The sequence below is a fragment of the Cherax quadricarinatus genome, chromosome 69 (assembly GCF_038502225.1).
Source record: "Cherax quadricarinatus isolate ZL_2023a chromosome 69, ASM3850222v1, whole genome shotgun sequence".
NCBI classification, from domain to species: domain Eukaryota; kingdom Metazoa; phylum Arthropoda; class Malacostraca; order Decapoda; family Parastacidae; genus Cherax; species Cherax quadricarinatus.
Window position 1 is genome coordinate 385,319 of NC_091360.1, and position 17,017 is coordinate 402,335.

A 17,017-nucleotide genomic window follows, 5' to 3' on the forward strand; every position below is an offset into this window, starting at 1 on the left:
ACAAAACACTACTGTATGAAATAATTTGAGTACCAGGTAGGTACTACCGTCCTGCCAAGTGAGTGTAAAACAAAAGCCTGTAATCGTTTACATGATGGTAGGATTGCTGGTGCCCTTTTTTCTGTCTCATAAACATGCAAGATTTCAGGTATGTCTTGCTACCTCTACTTACACTTAGGTCACACTACACATACATGTACAAGCATGTATATACACACCCCTCTTGGTTTTCTTCTATTTTCTTTCTAGTTCTTGTTTATTTCCTCTTATCTACATAGGGAAGTGGAACAGAATTCTTCCTCCATAAGCCATGCATGTTGTAAGAGGTGACTAAAATGCCGGGAGGAAGGGGCTAGTAACCCCTTCTCCTGTATAAATTAATAAATTTAAAAAGAGAAACTTTCGTTTTTCTTTTTGGGCCACCCTGCCTCGGTGGGATACGGCCGGTTTGTTGAAAGAAAGAAAGAAGTCTAGAATTCATGTTGCAGTGCAGTTTAAACCCTACTCTATATAAGCACTGAACTAACAAGTAAACTACACATCAACATCAACAACAAATCATGACCAAGTAATCACGCTTATAACTGACCCTTCTCAAGCCTGCAAAGAAATCCTCACCTAGTGTTGCCATTTGATTAAAATGACGACATACACGAGCTTCACTCGGCGACAGTAGATCAAGACGGTGGAAGAGAGCCGTTGGTGGAAGAGGGCGGATATTCCGACTTAATCTCTTGTGAGGCAAACCTGAATCAAGCCAAGCCACCACAAACACCCATCCACATGAGAGTGAGTGACACCACCAGTAATGTAACTCATCCTGAAAACGTAAAAAACTCAGTACAGTGGTCCCTCGTTTTTCGTAATTAATCCATTCCTGGAGGAGCTACTATAAACGGAATTTACGATTTGCAAATCAATTTTCCCCATAAGAAATAATGTAAATACAATTAATCCATTTCTGACACTCAGAAGTATTAAAACAAAAAAATTTTTTACATGAAATATACATGTAGTACATAAAGAATACAATGGGAAATGATGAATGAAACATTAACAGTATAACACTTACCTTTATTGGAGATTCTTCTTAGTGTATGGGAGACTGGAGGAGGAGAGAGATTGGATTGTTTACAGTTTGGAAGGGGAATCCCCTTCCAGCAACACCTCAGGTACCAATTGCTTCTCTGGGGTTGCTTCTCTTCTCTGTTTCTTAATGCCACTAGGACCACCTTGAGAGTCACTCTAGTCCTGTCTCGCAAAGTAACTGTGGAGAGAGCAATGTTTCTGGTGTCTCTTTAACACTTCCCTAAAATGGCCCAAGACTTTGTCACTGTACATATTTCTCGCCTTCTTTACCACAGGCTTGGCACTAGGAGCTTTCTTTGGAGCCATGGTAGCTTATTTAGTACTTGCAAGCACTAAAATGAGTGGAATATTATGAAATATTTCGTAGGAGCACTTGAGGGGACCTTCACTCACTGGTAAACAATGCCAGACTGGCTGGGTAGGGAGGCCTCCCCGGCTCACACCGTGCGTACGCGTCCCGGACGAACTACTATTCGCGAGTCAACCTATGAAAAGCGAGTCCATGTTTATACGAAAATATCCCTATGATTGGCGAAATTTACGATTGCCAAGAACTACGAAAAGCGAGGGACCACTGTATTTTATGTTCTTGTAAAAGACAATTTATGAAAAATATTTCCTAAACCTGGGAGGCAAACTTACAAGTTTGTAAGGAACACCCAAAAATCACATTATTCAATGTACTGTTTTAATGTGTGTGCTTCATAAGCAGGGGTTTTCATCTCTCCTTTAACAAAAACTTAACATTCTCTCAATACATAAAAATTTCTTAGCGCTATAACTATAGTATCAGCCATGACTACACTGAGAGCAAGAAGCATAGTGCACAATCAGTTCCTGTCACAAACTACACCCACTTAAGTTATTCGAAAATAAAAAATATAAAAATCAAACTAAAGTCAGAAAACCTTCACTGAATTCTCTATAATATACTACAGATTAAGTGAACATTAGAGATGATTAGAAAAAAAAAAGAATACCTGATTTGTTTGTCAAAAAACTGATTTAATTATGGTGTAAGTTACTGCTTAAGCATCTATCTTTGTGCAAACAAATATCTTACCTTCCTGCTCCCATCTTCACTATTCTCTGTGAGGTATCTATGACCTGATGACAGGTTAATGAGATCATCTCTGACACTGCTGAACCCAGGGACCTGCTCCAGTAATGTTATGTCTGTGGGAATCAAAGGCAAAGTCCATGTTTCTGGTCGACCTAGTTTTGGATGGCCAAGAACGTTTCCTGAGAATATAAAGTTACACAGTAAAACAAGGGTGTTGACACACAGCACAGTACTAGGTGCTTAACAGAAATCATTTATGTAATCTAGTAACTAAAGCACATTTAATTTTACATCTGCAACAAAGAAGCTGAGAATGTATTACCTACAAAAGGCATTGTATTTACATGTACGTACATATAAAAATAAAAGACTCATGAAATCATAATGACACAAGTGCAAACAAACCATGGAACATGTGGGGACTGAACCCATGGCAAGTAAGTTATGAAACTCTAGGCCAGTGTGTAAGCCATGGTTTGTTTATATAAAAGTAACATTCCCTTTCCATTTTTACACAATGAAAACAAATCTCTTCTTTCTACAAAGAACAAAAAGCTACAATGCCATGACTGGAACAATACACAAATAACCCGCACATAGGAGAGAGGAGCTTATGATGACATTTCGGTTCGACTTGGACCATTTACAAAGTCATGCTAACAGAAAAGAGTGAGGGAGCCAGAATACATGGACAAGCAGGAAAAAGGACAGGAGCAAGAGAGAGGGAAGACGAAGTAGTGGTAGTTGAAGTAGTAGTAGAAGAAATAGTGAGGAGTGAAAGATGAAGGGAGGCAAAAGTAAAGGTAGTAGCAATAGCAGAAGAATGGGGAAAAGACTAAGTAGAAGTGGGGTCAGTCTAAGGACAAGAAAAAGGAGTGCAGGAGAGCTAAGGGCCCACAAGGTGTAGGACCAAAATGCAGGGGATAGGAGAGGGGAGGAAGTGACAAACAGAACACGGTAGGTTGAAGAAAGGAAAACAAAGAAAGAAAAAATATGAAACAGGAAAGGAGGAGAGGAAAGGATCAGGTTAAGTCACGAGTATTCTGAAGTTTGGACATTGGACGATGTAATGAGAAAGGAAGGCATCTACAGAGACAAAGCCAGAACTAAGATTCATACAAGGAAAGTTGTGTACATATAAGGGATGCTTCAACAAGATGGCAATTATGAAAGCTAGAAGTAGGGTAGACAGTTTTAGCAGAGGACCAGTCAATAGGTTGACTGTGATCTCTAACTTGATAGAAAAGAGCCTTATTGGTATCGGCATTCCTAATACTTCTTTTGTGTTCTTTGAGTCTATGTATACTGGCTACCTCACTCTTTTCTGTTAATGTGACTTTGTAAATGGTCCAAGTCAGACCAAAACGTTATTGTAAGCTCCTCTCTCCTATGTGCGGGTTATTTGTGTATTCTAGTTCCTACCATCTATGAAACTATAACTCTACTTAACTCTTTTGCGATCAGTGCTGCAGTACTATACTTCTGAGGTCAGGGTCAGTGCTGCAGTATTATACTTCTGAGGTCAGGGTCAGTGCTGCAGTGCTATACTTCTGAGGTCAGGGTCAGTGCTGCAGTATTATACTTCTGAGGTCAGGGCCAGTGCTGCAGTGCTATACTTCTGAGGTCAGGGTCAGTGCTGCAGTACTACACTTCCAAGGTCAGAGTCAGAGGTGCAGTACTACACTTCTGAGGTCAGGGTCAGTGCTGCAGTACTATACTTCTGAGGTCAGGGTCAGTGCTGCAGTACAGCCTCCCCCTCACTTAATGATGGAGTTCTGTTCTTAAGACCACATGGGTAAACAAATTCATCGCTAAGTGAGGAGCATACTATAATGGTAGTAGGTTTGTGTCAACCACCTTTGCACCATTTATAACATTTCTGGTATATTTTTAAGTGTTTATACAGCAGTGTACTGTATATTGCAATAAACAAAAAAGAAGAAATCAGCTCTAACACACATTACATATTTAGGTATGCATACTGATCAGAGAGCCTGTCATAAGTCTGAGTTGTTGGTAAACAAGTACGTCGCTAAGTGAGGAGAGGCTGTACTATACTTCTGAGGTCAGGGTCAGTGATCCAGTGCTACTCTTCTGAGGTCAGGGTCAGTGCTGCAGTACTATACTTCTGAGGAAAGGGTCAGTGCTGCAGTACTACACTTGAGGTCAAGGTCAGTGCCACAGCAGTACAATGCAGGGTCAGTACTGCAGTACTACACTGCTGAGGTCAGGGTCAGTGCCACAGTGCTACACTTCTGAGGTCAGGGTCGGTGCCACAGTACTAAAATGCTGGGGTCAGGGTCAGTGCCACAGTATTACAATGCCGAGGTCAGGGTTAGTGCCGTAGTACTATGCTTCTGAGGTCAGGGTTAGTGCCATAGTACTATGCTTCTGAGGTCAGGGTCAGTACTACGCTTCTGAGATCAGGGTCAGTGCCGTAGAACTACATGATGAACTCAGTTCACTCAGATAAGCTGTGAGCATTAAATTTTATCAAAGATATGAGAGAGTGGGGCTATGTGGTGAGTGTGCCCCACATAAAAAATCTTGTCCCATGCAGTGCATGACAGGTAAAACTGATGTGTGTAGGGTTGAAAATAGCAACTTTGCAGCGAATTTTTGAATGGTTTTCACAGTTTTATTCTCGATTTCTTGGTTTCATTTGACAGAATGGAAGATATATTACAGAAGCAGTGATGATTTTGATTGGTTTCAAGACTGGAAGTAGCTTGAAATTGAGCTCAAAGTAGCAGAAATATTAAATTTTGCCAATATTGCAGAGTACATGTATATAAATAAGGGCAATGTGTGGTGTGAATATTATGCAGAAAATTCGGAGTGTGAAATTTAGGAGAAGGTGTGGAGTTAATAAAAGTATTAGTCAGAGGGCTGAAGAGGGGTTGTTGAGGTGGTTCAGTCATTTAGAGAATGGATCAAAGTAGAATGACATGGAGAGCATATAAATCTGTAGGCCAGTGTAGGGGAAGGAAGGCAGGGTAGGGGTCACCCTTGAAAAGGTTGGAGGGAGGGGTAAAGGAGGTTTTGTGGGCGAGGCGCTTGGACTTCCAGCAAGTGTGCACGAGTGTGTTAGACAGGAGTGAATGGAGACAAATGGTATTTGGGAACTGACGAGCTGTTGGAGTGTGAGCAGGGTAATATTTAGTGAAGGGATTCAGGGAAACCAGTTATTTTTATATAGCCGGACTTGAGTCCTGGAAATGGGAAGTACAATGCCTGCACTTTAAAGGAGGGGTTTGAGATATTGGTAGCTTGGAGGGATATGTTGTGTATCTTTATATGTGTATGCTTCTAAACTGTTGTATTCTGAGCACCTCTGTAAAAACAGTGATTATGTGTGAGTGAAGTGAAAGTGTTGAATGATGATGAAAGTATTTTCTTTTTGGGGATTTTCTTTCTTTTTTGGGTCACCCTGCCTTGGTGGGAGACGGCCGACTTGTTAAAAAAAAAAAAGCAATAACAACAATAACAATTTTTATTTTAGCATGATACATGTTTATATAAAGGAGTGTAACAATTTGGTGAACATGCCAAAAGCTCCTTAATATGCAGAGTAGTTTGGGCAAACTTAAGATTAACTTAAGATTAATAAGGCAATAACAGTGATGTAGTTGCACATATGGTCATTAGGTGAGCTCCAGTGAATACAGTAGTACTTTAAAAAACTTCAACAAACTAAATTAAAGATTATCACGAGAAGCCCCAGTTAATACAACCCAAAATATCATTGAAGGCCACTAAAAGACATTGGTCCTCAAAAGATTAATAATAAAAACTATATACTGTATACTATAGAAACATATATCTGTGCTTGCACTCCTCAGAGAAGGAATGGAATTCATTAATTGTTCAGAGTTCATTTTTTTAAGTCTGCAATAATGTTTTTTTTTTTTTCAACAAGTCGGCCATCTCCCACCGAGGCAGGGTGACCCAAAAAAGAAAGAAAATCCCCAAAAAGAAAATATTTTCATCATCATTCAACACTTTCACCACACTCGCACATTATCACTGTTTTTGCAGAGGTGCTCAGAATACAACAGTTTAGAAGCATACACATATAAAGATACACAACATTTTATTTTTTTTTTTTATTATCACACCGGCCGATTCCCACCAAGGCAGGGTGGCCCGAAAAAGAAAAACTTTCACCATCATTCACTCCATCACTGTCTTGCCAGAAGGGTGCTTTACACTACAGTTTTTAAACTGCAACATTAACACCCCTCCTTCAGAGTGCAGGCACTGTACTTCCCATCTCCAGGACTCAAGTCCGGCCTGCCGGTTTCCCTGAATCCCTTCATAAATGTTACTTTGCTCACACTCCAACAGCACGTCAAGTATTAAAAACCATTTGTCTCCATTCACTCCTATCAAACACGCTCACGCATGCCTGCTGGAAGTCCAAGCCCCTCGCACACAAAACCTCCTTTACCCCCTCCCTCCAACCCTTCCTAGGCCGACCCCTACCCCTCCAAATTGCCAATAATGTATAACAAATAAAATGCAACAGTAATTATAAACCATACTGCATTTTCAAGAATTAAGCATGAATGACAACTTTAAAACCTCAAGTCATCATTATATTTTTAAGAATTTTATTTCCAAGGTTCCATTATTATCTTCTTATGCATATTATGTCTGTACATGTGTAGTGCTATTGCTGTTTGTGAATAGTCAAAAACTAAATGATAGTATTCTAAATGCTAGCTGTAAGCTACTAAAATTATCCAGACATTTGTACCAAAAGGTGCTTGAGAGGCACAAACAAATTGTAAACATTTCACTAACCTCTTGAATCTATGGCAAAGGCATAGGACTGAGCTGGAGAATTGAAGTGAGTGATATCTTCAAGCAGATTTGCGAGAGGAACATCAATGCCTATCACTCCAACAATTTTTCCTTCATCGGTATGAACACTTCTAGTAAGGGATACAACAGTTTCTGCACGGAGTAAAAAATACAATTTAAGAGAAAATAAATTTTATAAAATTCCCATCACTAATCTGTTTCTGTTTAATCATTATACATAAGATCTTCACTAAAATTTGGACCATGTACCTATTTAGACTGCTTAATGTTATTTCTTCTTTCAACACACTGGCCGTATCCCACCAAGGCAGGGTGGCCCAAAAGGAAAAACAAAAGTTTCTCCTTTTACATTTAGTAATATATACAGGAGAAGGGGTTACTAGCTCCTTGCTCCCGGCATTTTAGTCGCCTCTTACAACACGCATGGCTTATGGAGGAAGAATTCTGTTCCACTTCCCCATGGAGGTAAGAGGAAATAAACAACAAGAACTAGAAAGAAAATAGAAGAAAACCCAGAGGGGTGTGTATATATATGCCTGTACATGTATGTGTAGTGTGACCTAAGTGTAAGTAGAAGTAGCAAGACGTACCTGAAATCTTGCATGTGTCTTTCTTTCTTTCAACACACTGGCCGTATCCCACCGAGGCGGGGTGGCCCAAAAGGAAAAACAAAAGTTTCTCCTTTTACATTTAGTAATATATACAGGAGAAGAGGATACTAGCCCCTTGCTCCCGGCATTTTAGTCGCCTCTTACAACACGCATGGCTTACGGAGGAAGAATTCTGTTCCACTTCCCCATGGAGATAAGAGGAAATAAACAAGAATAAGAACTAGAAAGAAAATAGAAGAAAACCCAGAGGGGTGTGTATACATGTGCTTGTACATGTATATGTAGTGTGACCTAAGTGTAAGTAGAAGTAGCAAGACATACCTGAAATCTTGCATGTGTATGAGACAGAAAAAAAAAGACACCAGCAATCCTACCAACGTGTAAAACAATTACAGGCTTCCGTTTTACACTCACTTGGCAGGATGGTAGTACGTACCTCCCTGGGCGGTTGCTGTCTATCAACCTACTACCTAGGCTTAATATTATTTCTTCTTTCTTCTTTCAACAAACCAGCCATATCCCACTGAGGCAGGGTGGCCCAAAAAGAAAAACAAAAGTTTCTCTTTTTAAATTTAGTAATTTATACAGGAGAAGGGGTTACTAGCCCCTTGCTCCCGGCATTTTAGTCGCCTCTTACAACACACATGGCTTACGGAAGAAGAAGAAGTCTGTTCCACTTCCCCATGGAGATAAGAGGAAATAAACAAGAATAAGAACCAGAAAGAAAATAGAAGAAAACCCAGAGGGGTGTGTGTATATATATATATATATACATATATATATATATATATACAGTGGACCCCCGGTTAACGAACTTTTTTCATTCCAGTAGTATGTTCAGGTGCCAGTACTGACCGAATTTTTTCCCATAAGGAATATTGTGAAGTAGATTAGTCCATTTCAGACCCCCAAACATACACGTACAAACGCACTTACATAAATACACTTACATAATTGGTCGCATTTGGAGGTGATCGTTATGCGGGGGTCCACTGTGTGTGTGTGTGTGTATGTATGTGTGTGTGTGTGTGTGTGTGTGTATATATATATATATATATATATATATATATATATATATATATATATATATATATATATATATATATATATATATATATATATATATATATATATACATATATATATATATATATATACATATATATATATATATATATATAAATATATATATATACATATATAAATATAAATATATACATATATATATAAAAATATATACATATATATAAATATATATATAAATATATGTATATAATATATATATATGTAAATATATATATACATATATATAAATATATATATAAATATATGTATATAAATATATATATATATATATATATATATGTAGTAGGTTGGTAGACAGCAACCACCCAGGGAGGTACTACCGTCCTGCCAAGTGAGTGTAAAACGAAGCCTGTGATTGTTTTACATGATGGTAGGATTGCTGATGTCTTTTGTCTGTCTCATAAATATGCAAGATTACAGGCATGTCTTGCTACTTCTACTTACACTTAGGTCACACTACACATACATGTACACATTTATTTATACACACTCATCTGAGTTTTCTTTGATTTTATCTTAATAGTTCTTGGTCTTATTAATTTTCCTTTTATATCCATGGGGAAGTGGAATAAGAATCTTTCCTCCGTAAGCCATGCGTGTTGTAAAAGTCAACTAAAATGCCGGGAACAATGGGCTAGTAACCCCTTTTCCTGTAAAGATTACTAAAAAGAATAAGAAGAAGAAAATTGTCAAAGTGGGAAGTCTGAATGTGCGTGGATGTTGTGCAGATGATAAGAAAGAGATGATTGTGGATGTTATGAATGAGAAGAAGCTGGATGTCCTGGCTTTAAGTGAAACAAAGCTGAAGGGGGTGGGAGAGTTTCAGTGGAGAGGAATAAATGGGATTAGGTCAGGGGTTTCAAATAGAGTTAGAGCTAAAGAAGGAGTAGCAATAATGTTGAAGGATAAGCTATGGCAGGAAAAGAGGGACTACAAATGTATAAATTCAAGGATTATGTGGAGTAAAATAAAGATTGGATGTGAAAAGTGGGTTATAGTAAGCGTGTATGCACCTGGAGAAGAGAGAAGTGTAGAGGAGAGAGAGAGATTTCTGGGAAATGTTGAGTGAATGCGTGGGGAGTTTTGAATCAAGTGTGAGAGTAATGGTGGTTGGGGATTTCAATGCTAAAGTGGGTAGAAATGTTATGGAGGGAGTAGTAGGTAATTTTGGGGTGCCAGGGGTAAATGTAAATGGGGAGCCTTTAATTGAGCTATGTGTAGAAAGAAATTTGGTAATAAGTAATACATATTTTATGAAAAAGAGGATAAATAAATATACAAGGTATGATGTAGCACGTAATGAAAGTAGTTTGTTAGATTATGTATTGGTGGATAAAAAGTTGATGGGTAGGCTCCAGGATGTACATGTTTATAGAGGGGCAACTGATATATCGGATCATTATTTAGTTGTAGCTACAGTTAGAGTAAGAGGTAGATGGGAAAAGAGGAAGGTGGCAACAACAAGTAAGAGGGAGGTGAAAGTGTATAAACTAAGGGAGGAGGAAGTTAGGGCGAGATATAAGCGACTATTGGCAGAAAGGTGGGCTAGTGCAAAGATGAGTAGTGGGGGGTTGAAGAGGGTTGGAATAGTTTTAAAAATGCAGTATTAGAATGTGGGGCAGAAGTTTGTGGTTATAGGAGGGTGGGGGCAGGAGGAAAGAGGAGTGATTGGTGGAATGATGAAGTAAAGGGTGTGATAAAAGAGAAAAAGGTAGCTTACGAGAGGTTTTTACAAAGCAGAAGTGTTATAAGAAGAGCAGAGTATATGGAGAGTAAAAAAAAGGTGAAGAGAGTGGTGAGAGAGTGCAAAAGGAGAGCAGATGAAAGAGTGGGAGAGGCACTGTCAAGAAATTTTAATGAAAATAAGAAAAAATTTTAGAGTGAGTTAAACAAGTTAAGAAAGCCTAGGGAAAGTATGGATTTGTCAGTTAAAAACAGAGTAGGGGAGTTAGTAGATGGGGAGAGGGAGGTATTAGGTAGATGGCGAGAATATTTTGAGGAACTTTTAAATGTTAAGGAAGAAAGGGAGGCGGTAATTTCATGCACTGGCCAGGGAGGTATACCATCTTTTAGGAGTGAAGAAGAGCAGACTGTAAGTGTGGTGGAGGTACGTGAGGCATTACGTAGAATGAAAGGGGGTAAAGCAGCTGGAACTGATGGGATCATGACAGAAATGTTAAAAGCAGGGGGGGATATAGTGTTGGAGTGGTTGGTACTTTTGTTTAATAAATGTATGAAAGAGGGGAAGGTACCTAGGGATTGGCGGAGAGCATGTATAGTCCCTTTATATAAAGGGAAAGGGGACAAAAGAGATTGTAAAAATTATAGAGGAATAAGTTTACTGAGTATACCAGGAAAAGTATACGGTAGGGTTATAATTGAAAGAATTAGAGGTAAGACAGAATGTAGAATTGCGGACGAACAAGGAGGTTTCAGAGTGGGTAGGGGATGTGTAGATCAAGTGTTTACATTGAAGCATATATGTGAACAGTATTTAGATAAAGGTAGGGAAGTTTTTATTGCATTTATGGATTTAAGGCATATGATAGAGTGGATAGAGGAGCAATGTGGCAGATGTTGCAAGTATATGGAATAGGTGGTAAGTTACTAAATGCTGTAAAGAGCTTTTATGAGGATAGTGAGGCTCAGGTTAGGGTGTGTAGAAAAGAGGGAGAATACTTCCCGGTAAAAGTAGGTCTTAGACAGGGATGTGTAATGTCACCATGGTTGTTTAATATATTTATAGATGGGGTTGTAAAAGAAGTAAATGCTAGGGTGTTCGGGAGAGGGGTGGGATTAAATTATGGGGAATCAAATTCAAAATGGGAATTGACACAGTTACTTTTTGCTGATGATACTGTGCTTATGGGAGATTCTAAAGAAAAATTGCAAAGGTTAGTGGATGAGTTTGAGAATGTGTGTAAAGGTAGAAAGTTGAAAGTGAACATAGAAAAGAGTAAGGTGATGAGGGTATCAAATGATTTAGATAAAGAAAAATTGGATATCAAATTGGGGAGGAGGAGTATGGAAGAAGTGAATGTTTTCAGATACTTGGGAGTTGACGTGTCGGCGGATGGATTTATGAAGGATGAGGTTAATCATAGAATTGATGAGGGAAAAAAGGTGAGTGGTGCGTTGAGGTATATGTGGAGTCAAAAAACGTTATCTATGGAGGCAAAGAAGGGAATGTATGAAAGTATAGTAGTACCAACACTCTTATATGGATGTGAAGCTTGGGTGGTAAATGCAGCAGCGAGGAGACGGTTGGAGGCAGTGGAGATGTCCTGTCTAAGGGCAATGTGTGGTGTAAATATTATGCAGAAAATTCGGAGTGTGGAAATTAGGAGAAGGTGTGGAGTTAATAAAAGCATTAGTCAGAGGGCAGAAGAGGGGTTGTTGAGGTGGTTTGGTCATTTAGAGAGAATGGATCAAAGTAGAATGACATGGAAAGCATATAAATCTATAGGGGAAGGAAAGAGGGGTAGGGGTCGTCCTCGAAAGGGTTGGAAAGAGGGGGTAAAGGAGGTTTTGTGGGTGAGGGGCTTGGACTTCCAGCAAGCGTGCATGAGCGTGTTAGATAGGAGTGAATGGAGACGAATGATACTTGGGACCTGACGATCTGTTGGAGTGTGAGCAGGGTAATATTTAGTGAAGGGATTCAGGGAAACCGGTTATTTTCATATAGTCGGACTTGAGTCCTGGAAATGGGAAGTACAATGCCTGCACTTTAAAGGAGGGGTTTGGGATATTGGCAGTTTGGAGGGATATGTTGTGTATCTCTATACGTATATGCTTCTAAACTGTTATATTCTGAGCACCTCTGCAAAAGCAGTGATAATGTGTGAGTGTGGTGAAAGTGTTGAATGATGATGAAAGTATTTTCTTTTTGGGGATTTTCTTTCTTTTTTGGGTCACCCTGCCTCGGTGGGAGACGACCGACTTGTTGAAAAAAAAAAAAAAAAAAAAAAAAAAAAAAAAAAAAAAAAAAAAAAAAAAAATATATATATATATATATATATATATATATATATATATATATATATATATATATATATATATATATATATATATATATATATATATATATATATATATACAGTGGACCCCCGATTAACGATATTTTTTCATTCCAGAAGTATGTTCAGGTGCCAGTACTGACCGAATTTGTTCCCATAAGGAATATTGTTAAGTAGATTAGTCCATTTCAGACCCCCAAACATACACGTACAAACGCACTTACATAAATACACTTACATAATTGGTCGCATTGGGAGGTGATCGTTATGCGGGGTCCACTGTATATATTCGGTGGGAGACGGCCGACTTGTTGAAAAAAAAAAAAAAAAAAAAAAAAATGTGTAGTGTGACCTAAGTGTAAGTAGAAGTACCAAGACGTACCTGAAATCTTGCATGTGTATGAGACAGAAAAAAAAGACACCAGCAATCCTACCATCATGTAAAACAATTACACACTGTACAGGCTTCTGTTTTACACTCACTTGGCAGGACGGTAGTACCTCCCTGGGCGGTTGCTGTCTATCAACCTACTACCTAGGCTTAATGTTATTTATTCACATATAAAACAATTATTTATTTTATTATTTTGTTTGCCAGATTGGTATCTCCCACCTGAAAGACCCAAAGAAAAGGAAACATTCACCATCATTCAATCACTAGCTGTCTTGCCAGAATTGTACAGACATCACAACTCAAAATGACTCTCTGAGCTGCAACATCCACACCCCTCTAGAGTACAGGCACTGTATTTCCCACCTCCAGGACTCAAGTCTAACTAGCCAGTTTTCCTGAATCCCTTCATAAATGTTATTTTGCTCACACTCCAATAGTATGTCATGTCATTAAAAAAACTCATCTCCACTCACTCTGATCTAACATGCACATACATGCCTGCTAGATGCTCAAGCCACTAGAATTCAAAACTTCCTTTACCCCCCTACCCCAAACCTTCCCTTGGACGACCCCTATCTGTCCTTCCTTCCACCCTAGACTTATACACAGTCCTTTAACCTCTCTGTTTTTCCTCCACATATCCTGCTTTCTATATATCAGTTTTATATTGGAAAACTCTCTAACATGCTAACTCTTCCCTCTTATCACCCAGAAACTTTTTGGCAAAGTTTTTCTCACATTATGCTTTGATTCCTTGTTGTCCCTTTCCAGATCTTCCCAAAATATTCACTTTCATCCTAATTTTTATGCTTTCAAATATTATGAATTGCAGAAGCTTGCAGCATTCACAGAAATTATTTTTTAACTCGATGGCCATTTCCCACTGAGCCAGGGTGACCCAGAGATGAAAACATATTCACATTTATTCATTCAGTTGCTGGTACTGATATTTTTTTTTTTAACATGCTGGCCATTTCCCATGGCCAGTGCGTAATGGCAGAGTGACCCGAAGAAGAAACACTTTCACCATCATTCACACTAACACTGTCTTCCGAGACGTGTATATATATGACAGTTCAGGTGTCACACCAAACAGCAAATATCCCAAACACTTCCTACTTAATTATTTAGTTTAATTCAGTAAGACAAATAAAGCATTATAAAATCATATACATGTATTGTATTGACAAAAGTAACAGTACTTTACCTTTTCCATCATCATCCCAGTAGGGCTCAGAGATGACAAGATCCCATGGACTGTGATTATAAGCTTTTGGTTCCTGCACTACGTTGTAGAAGTTGTTAATGAGAGGAGCCACACTCAATGTAGAGTCCAGTAACACCAGTGTTCCTTGATTACCAACTTTTGAGAACTGAATATTATACTTGTCAAAGTTCTGGTAGGCTAAGTCTTCTAAAAACTTCTTTGCCAAAGAAGGCTCATCTTAAAAAGAAATTACAACATATTATCCTACAATAGTCTTGCTGCATATATGAGCTAACAGTAGCTAGTGCCAAATAATTATACATCTGTAACTATTGTAGTATAGTACAACAAAGAATAACTTCATTGCAAAATTATTTTGCCCTGCAAATACTTGTTCAATATTCCGAAAATCTAATTATTGTGGTATTCCCTTGTTTTTAGGCTTGAACAAATTTTTTGAAATTAAAACAGAATGACTGCTAATTGGTACAAAGTCTCACAGCACAGTCTTATTAACCTTTTGACTGTCGAGATCCCTGCTCAGAAACTTGCTCTCAGTGTCGAAGAATTTAAAAAAAAAAAAAAAAATTTTATGAAATGATAGAGAATCTTTTCCCGATGGTAATGACATCAAAAGAACGAAATTTGATGGAAAATTTATGGAATTACGCTCTCACAAAGTAAGAGATCTTAGCGAAATTTATGCATCGGCGATTTCGCCCACTTTGAGCCCTATTTTCGGCCAATTCCATTTTTCCACTCAACCAAACTCATAGCTATTTCTTTAGAACTCCATTTGTTCTATCAATTGAGTACAAGAAACTGCCATTTACACATTTCAACTACCCAATAAAGTGGTCAGAAATTGGCAATTTGGCCAATTTCACGTAAATGAGGAAAGATGCCAATTTCAAAATAGGGTCCAGAATGAACAATGCAGACATTTCTGGCACTAAAATAACATTTTTCTCTGTTCATCAGTGACATCTCAAGGCATTTCTTATATTACTCTTGCTTTCTATTTTGATTCTTTATTCACGCAAAAAAACAGAAGATTATGCAGACTACTGAATTATTGTAATAATTGTATAAATAATGTCAACCCATTCGTGACTATGTATTAGAATGGCTAGTTGGACACTTATCGGACAATGACATCATTTGTTTACTCTTGAACATCGGCAAAAATCAAACATTTCCGCTATTTTGAGCTCAATTTCAAGGTCCTTTTCATCTTGAAACCAATCAAAATCATCTCTATTTCTGTAATATGTGCTCCATTCTATCAAATGAGATCAAGAAAACGAGAATACAATCGAAAATACACCTTAAAGTTGGCATTTTAATATCCAAAAACACAGTCGGAGATTTTTTTCTCATTATGCACTGCATGCTGCTGGATTTTTTTTTATACTGCACATGCTGACCACACAGATCCATTCTCTCACATGTGGGCCTACCAGCTTTCTCACACTTGATATGAAGCCGCTTGAATTTTGGAGTATAAATACGTCAAAAACACTGGCTCGTAAAACATATACATGTATATACGTCAAAAACAGTCAAAGGGTTAAAACCTTATTAAGAATTCGTGCTCTGGGATGCCTTGATTAAAGAATATGTTGTTTGCTTTACAGTAAAGTGCTTCAAATTCACTTTTTGCAGTCAGCAGATCTGTATGGTGAACAAGACCTAAATGTGTTGTGCTTTACAAGGTGAATCAAGGAAGATATGACAGGTGGTAAATTTTCTTTATCATATGCAGCATAGTAATTTGGCTCATATGTGGTGTGTGTGTGTGTAAATTAGACACATGTACAATCCAATGGTTCCCTTTTTGGTATCATGGTTAATGTCCAAAGACAAGACGGGGTGATTAAAAGTAAAAAAATGAACCGATGAACAAGAAAGGAGTATGGTCTGGAGTGAAGGGCTGAAGCGAGGCCTCTTCTTAAAATAAAGGCCTAGCCCTGGACATGGAGGGGAAATATCTTACCATGCGACACAGCGGTATTTCATGCCTTGGAAATAATATGCTGCAATTTTGCAACTGCATTAATGTGAAAAAGTGTTACAAGATCATGTATTAACTGATGGTCTACTGTATGTCTCTCAGTGAGAGACAATATAAAATACTCACCACTGACTAGTCCAAGTCCAAAGGTGCTGATGACGACTCTAGTATTAATGGATTCTATTCTCTCAGCAACCCTCTTCATGACTAGGCGTGTTTGCCGTACTGTTTCCAACACCCCGCGACTCATGTACACCAGTAGAACTGATGCATTTTGTGATGACAAACTAAGTGATGAACTTGCAATAACATCAAGAGCTGATAGCAGTCCAAGACTATGGTTAGTTCGTTCTGAGGGAAAAAAAGAAAACTGTCACTCTTGATATGCTGATGAAAAGAAGACTGAAATAACAATAAACAATCCTCAGTATAACAGACTAATATAGTGGGAAGCAAGTGGCAAGTAATGGCAAGTGTGGTGGATAGAGAGGAAGTTGTGTTGCCATGATAGTAAGAATAACAGACTATTCTGTAACCAAATTTCATCTGTTGTTTCCAAATTCATTGACCTGGTGGATTTTGTTTTATATTTCTGAAGTCTGTTACATAGAGGTCTGTTACATTGAGGGTTTATTTAGATTAATCTTTTGGATGTACATGTTAAAAGCAGGTCTGGTGAGATAAAGCCACTGGAAGAGGGGATTCATGGG

General features: G+C 38.2%; 1 protein-coding gene across 2 annotated transcripts in view; it reads right to left on the reverse strand.

The window, feature by feature from the left end:
• Nucleotides 1–17,017, reverse strand: part of LOC128701892 (VWFA and cache domain-containing protein 1) — an 86,556-nt gene that overhangs the window by 35,328 nt on the left and 34,211 nt on the right. For both annotated transcript variants that reach the window (XM_070099798.1, XM_070099797.1), the window contains exons 10-14: nt 16,434–16,658; nt 14,294–14,530; nt 6,959–7,111; nt 2,153–2,331; nt 619–820 (exon numbers count right to left, since the gene is read on the reverse strand). In XM_070099798.1, the coding sequence (XP_069955899.1) occupies nt 619–820; nt 2,153–2,331; nt 6,959–7,111; nt 14,294–14,530; nt 16,434–16,658 (996 nt within the window). The remainder of the gene's footprint in view (nt 1–618; nt 821–2,152; nt 2,332–6,958; nt 7,112–14,293; nt 14,531–16,433; nt 16,659–17,017) is intronic.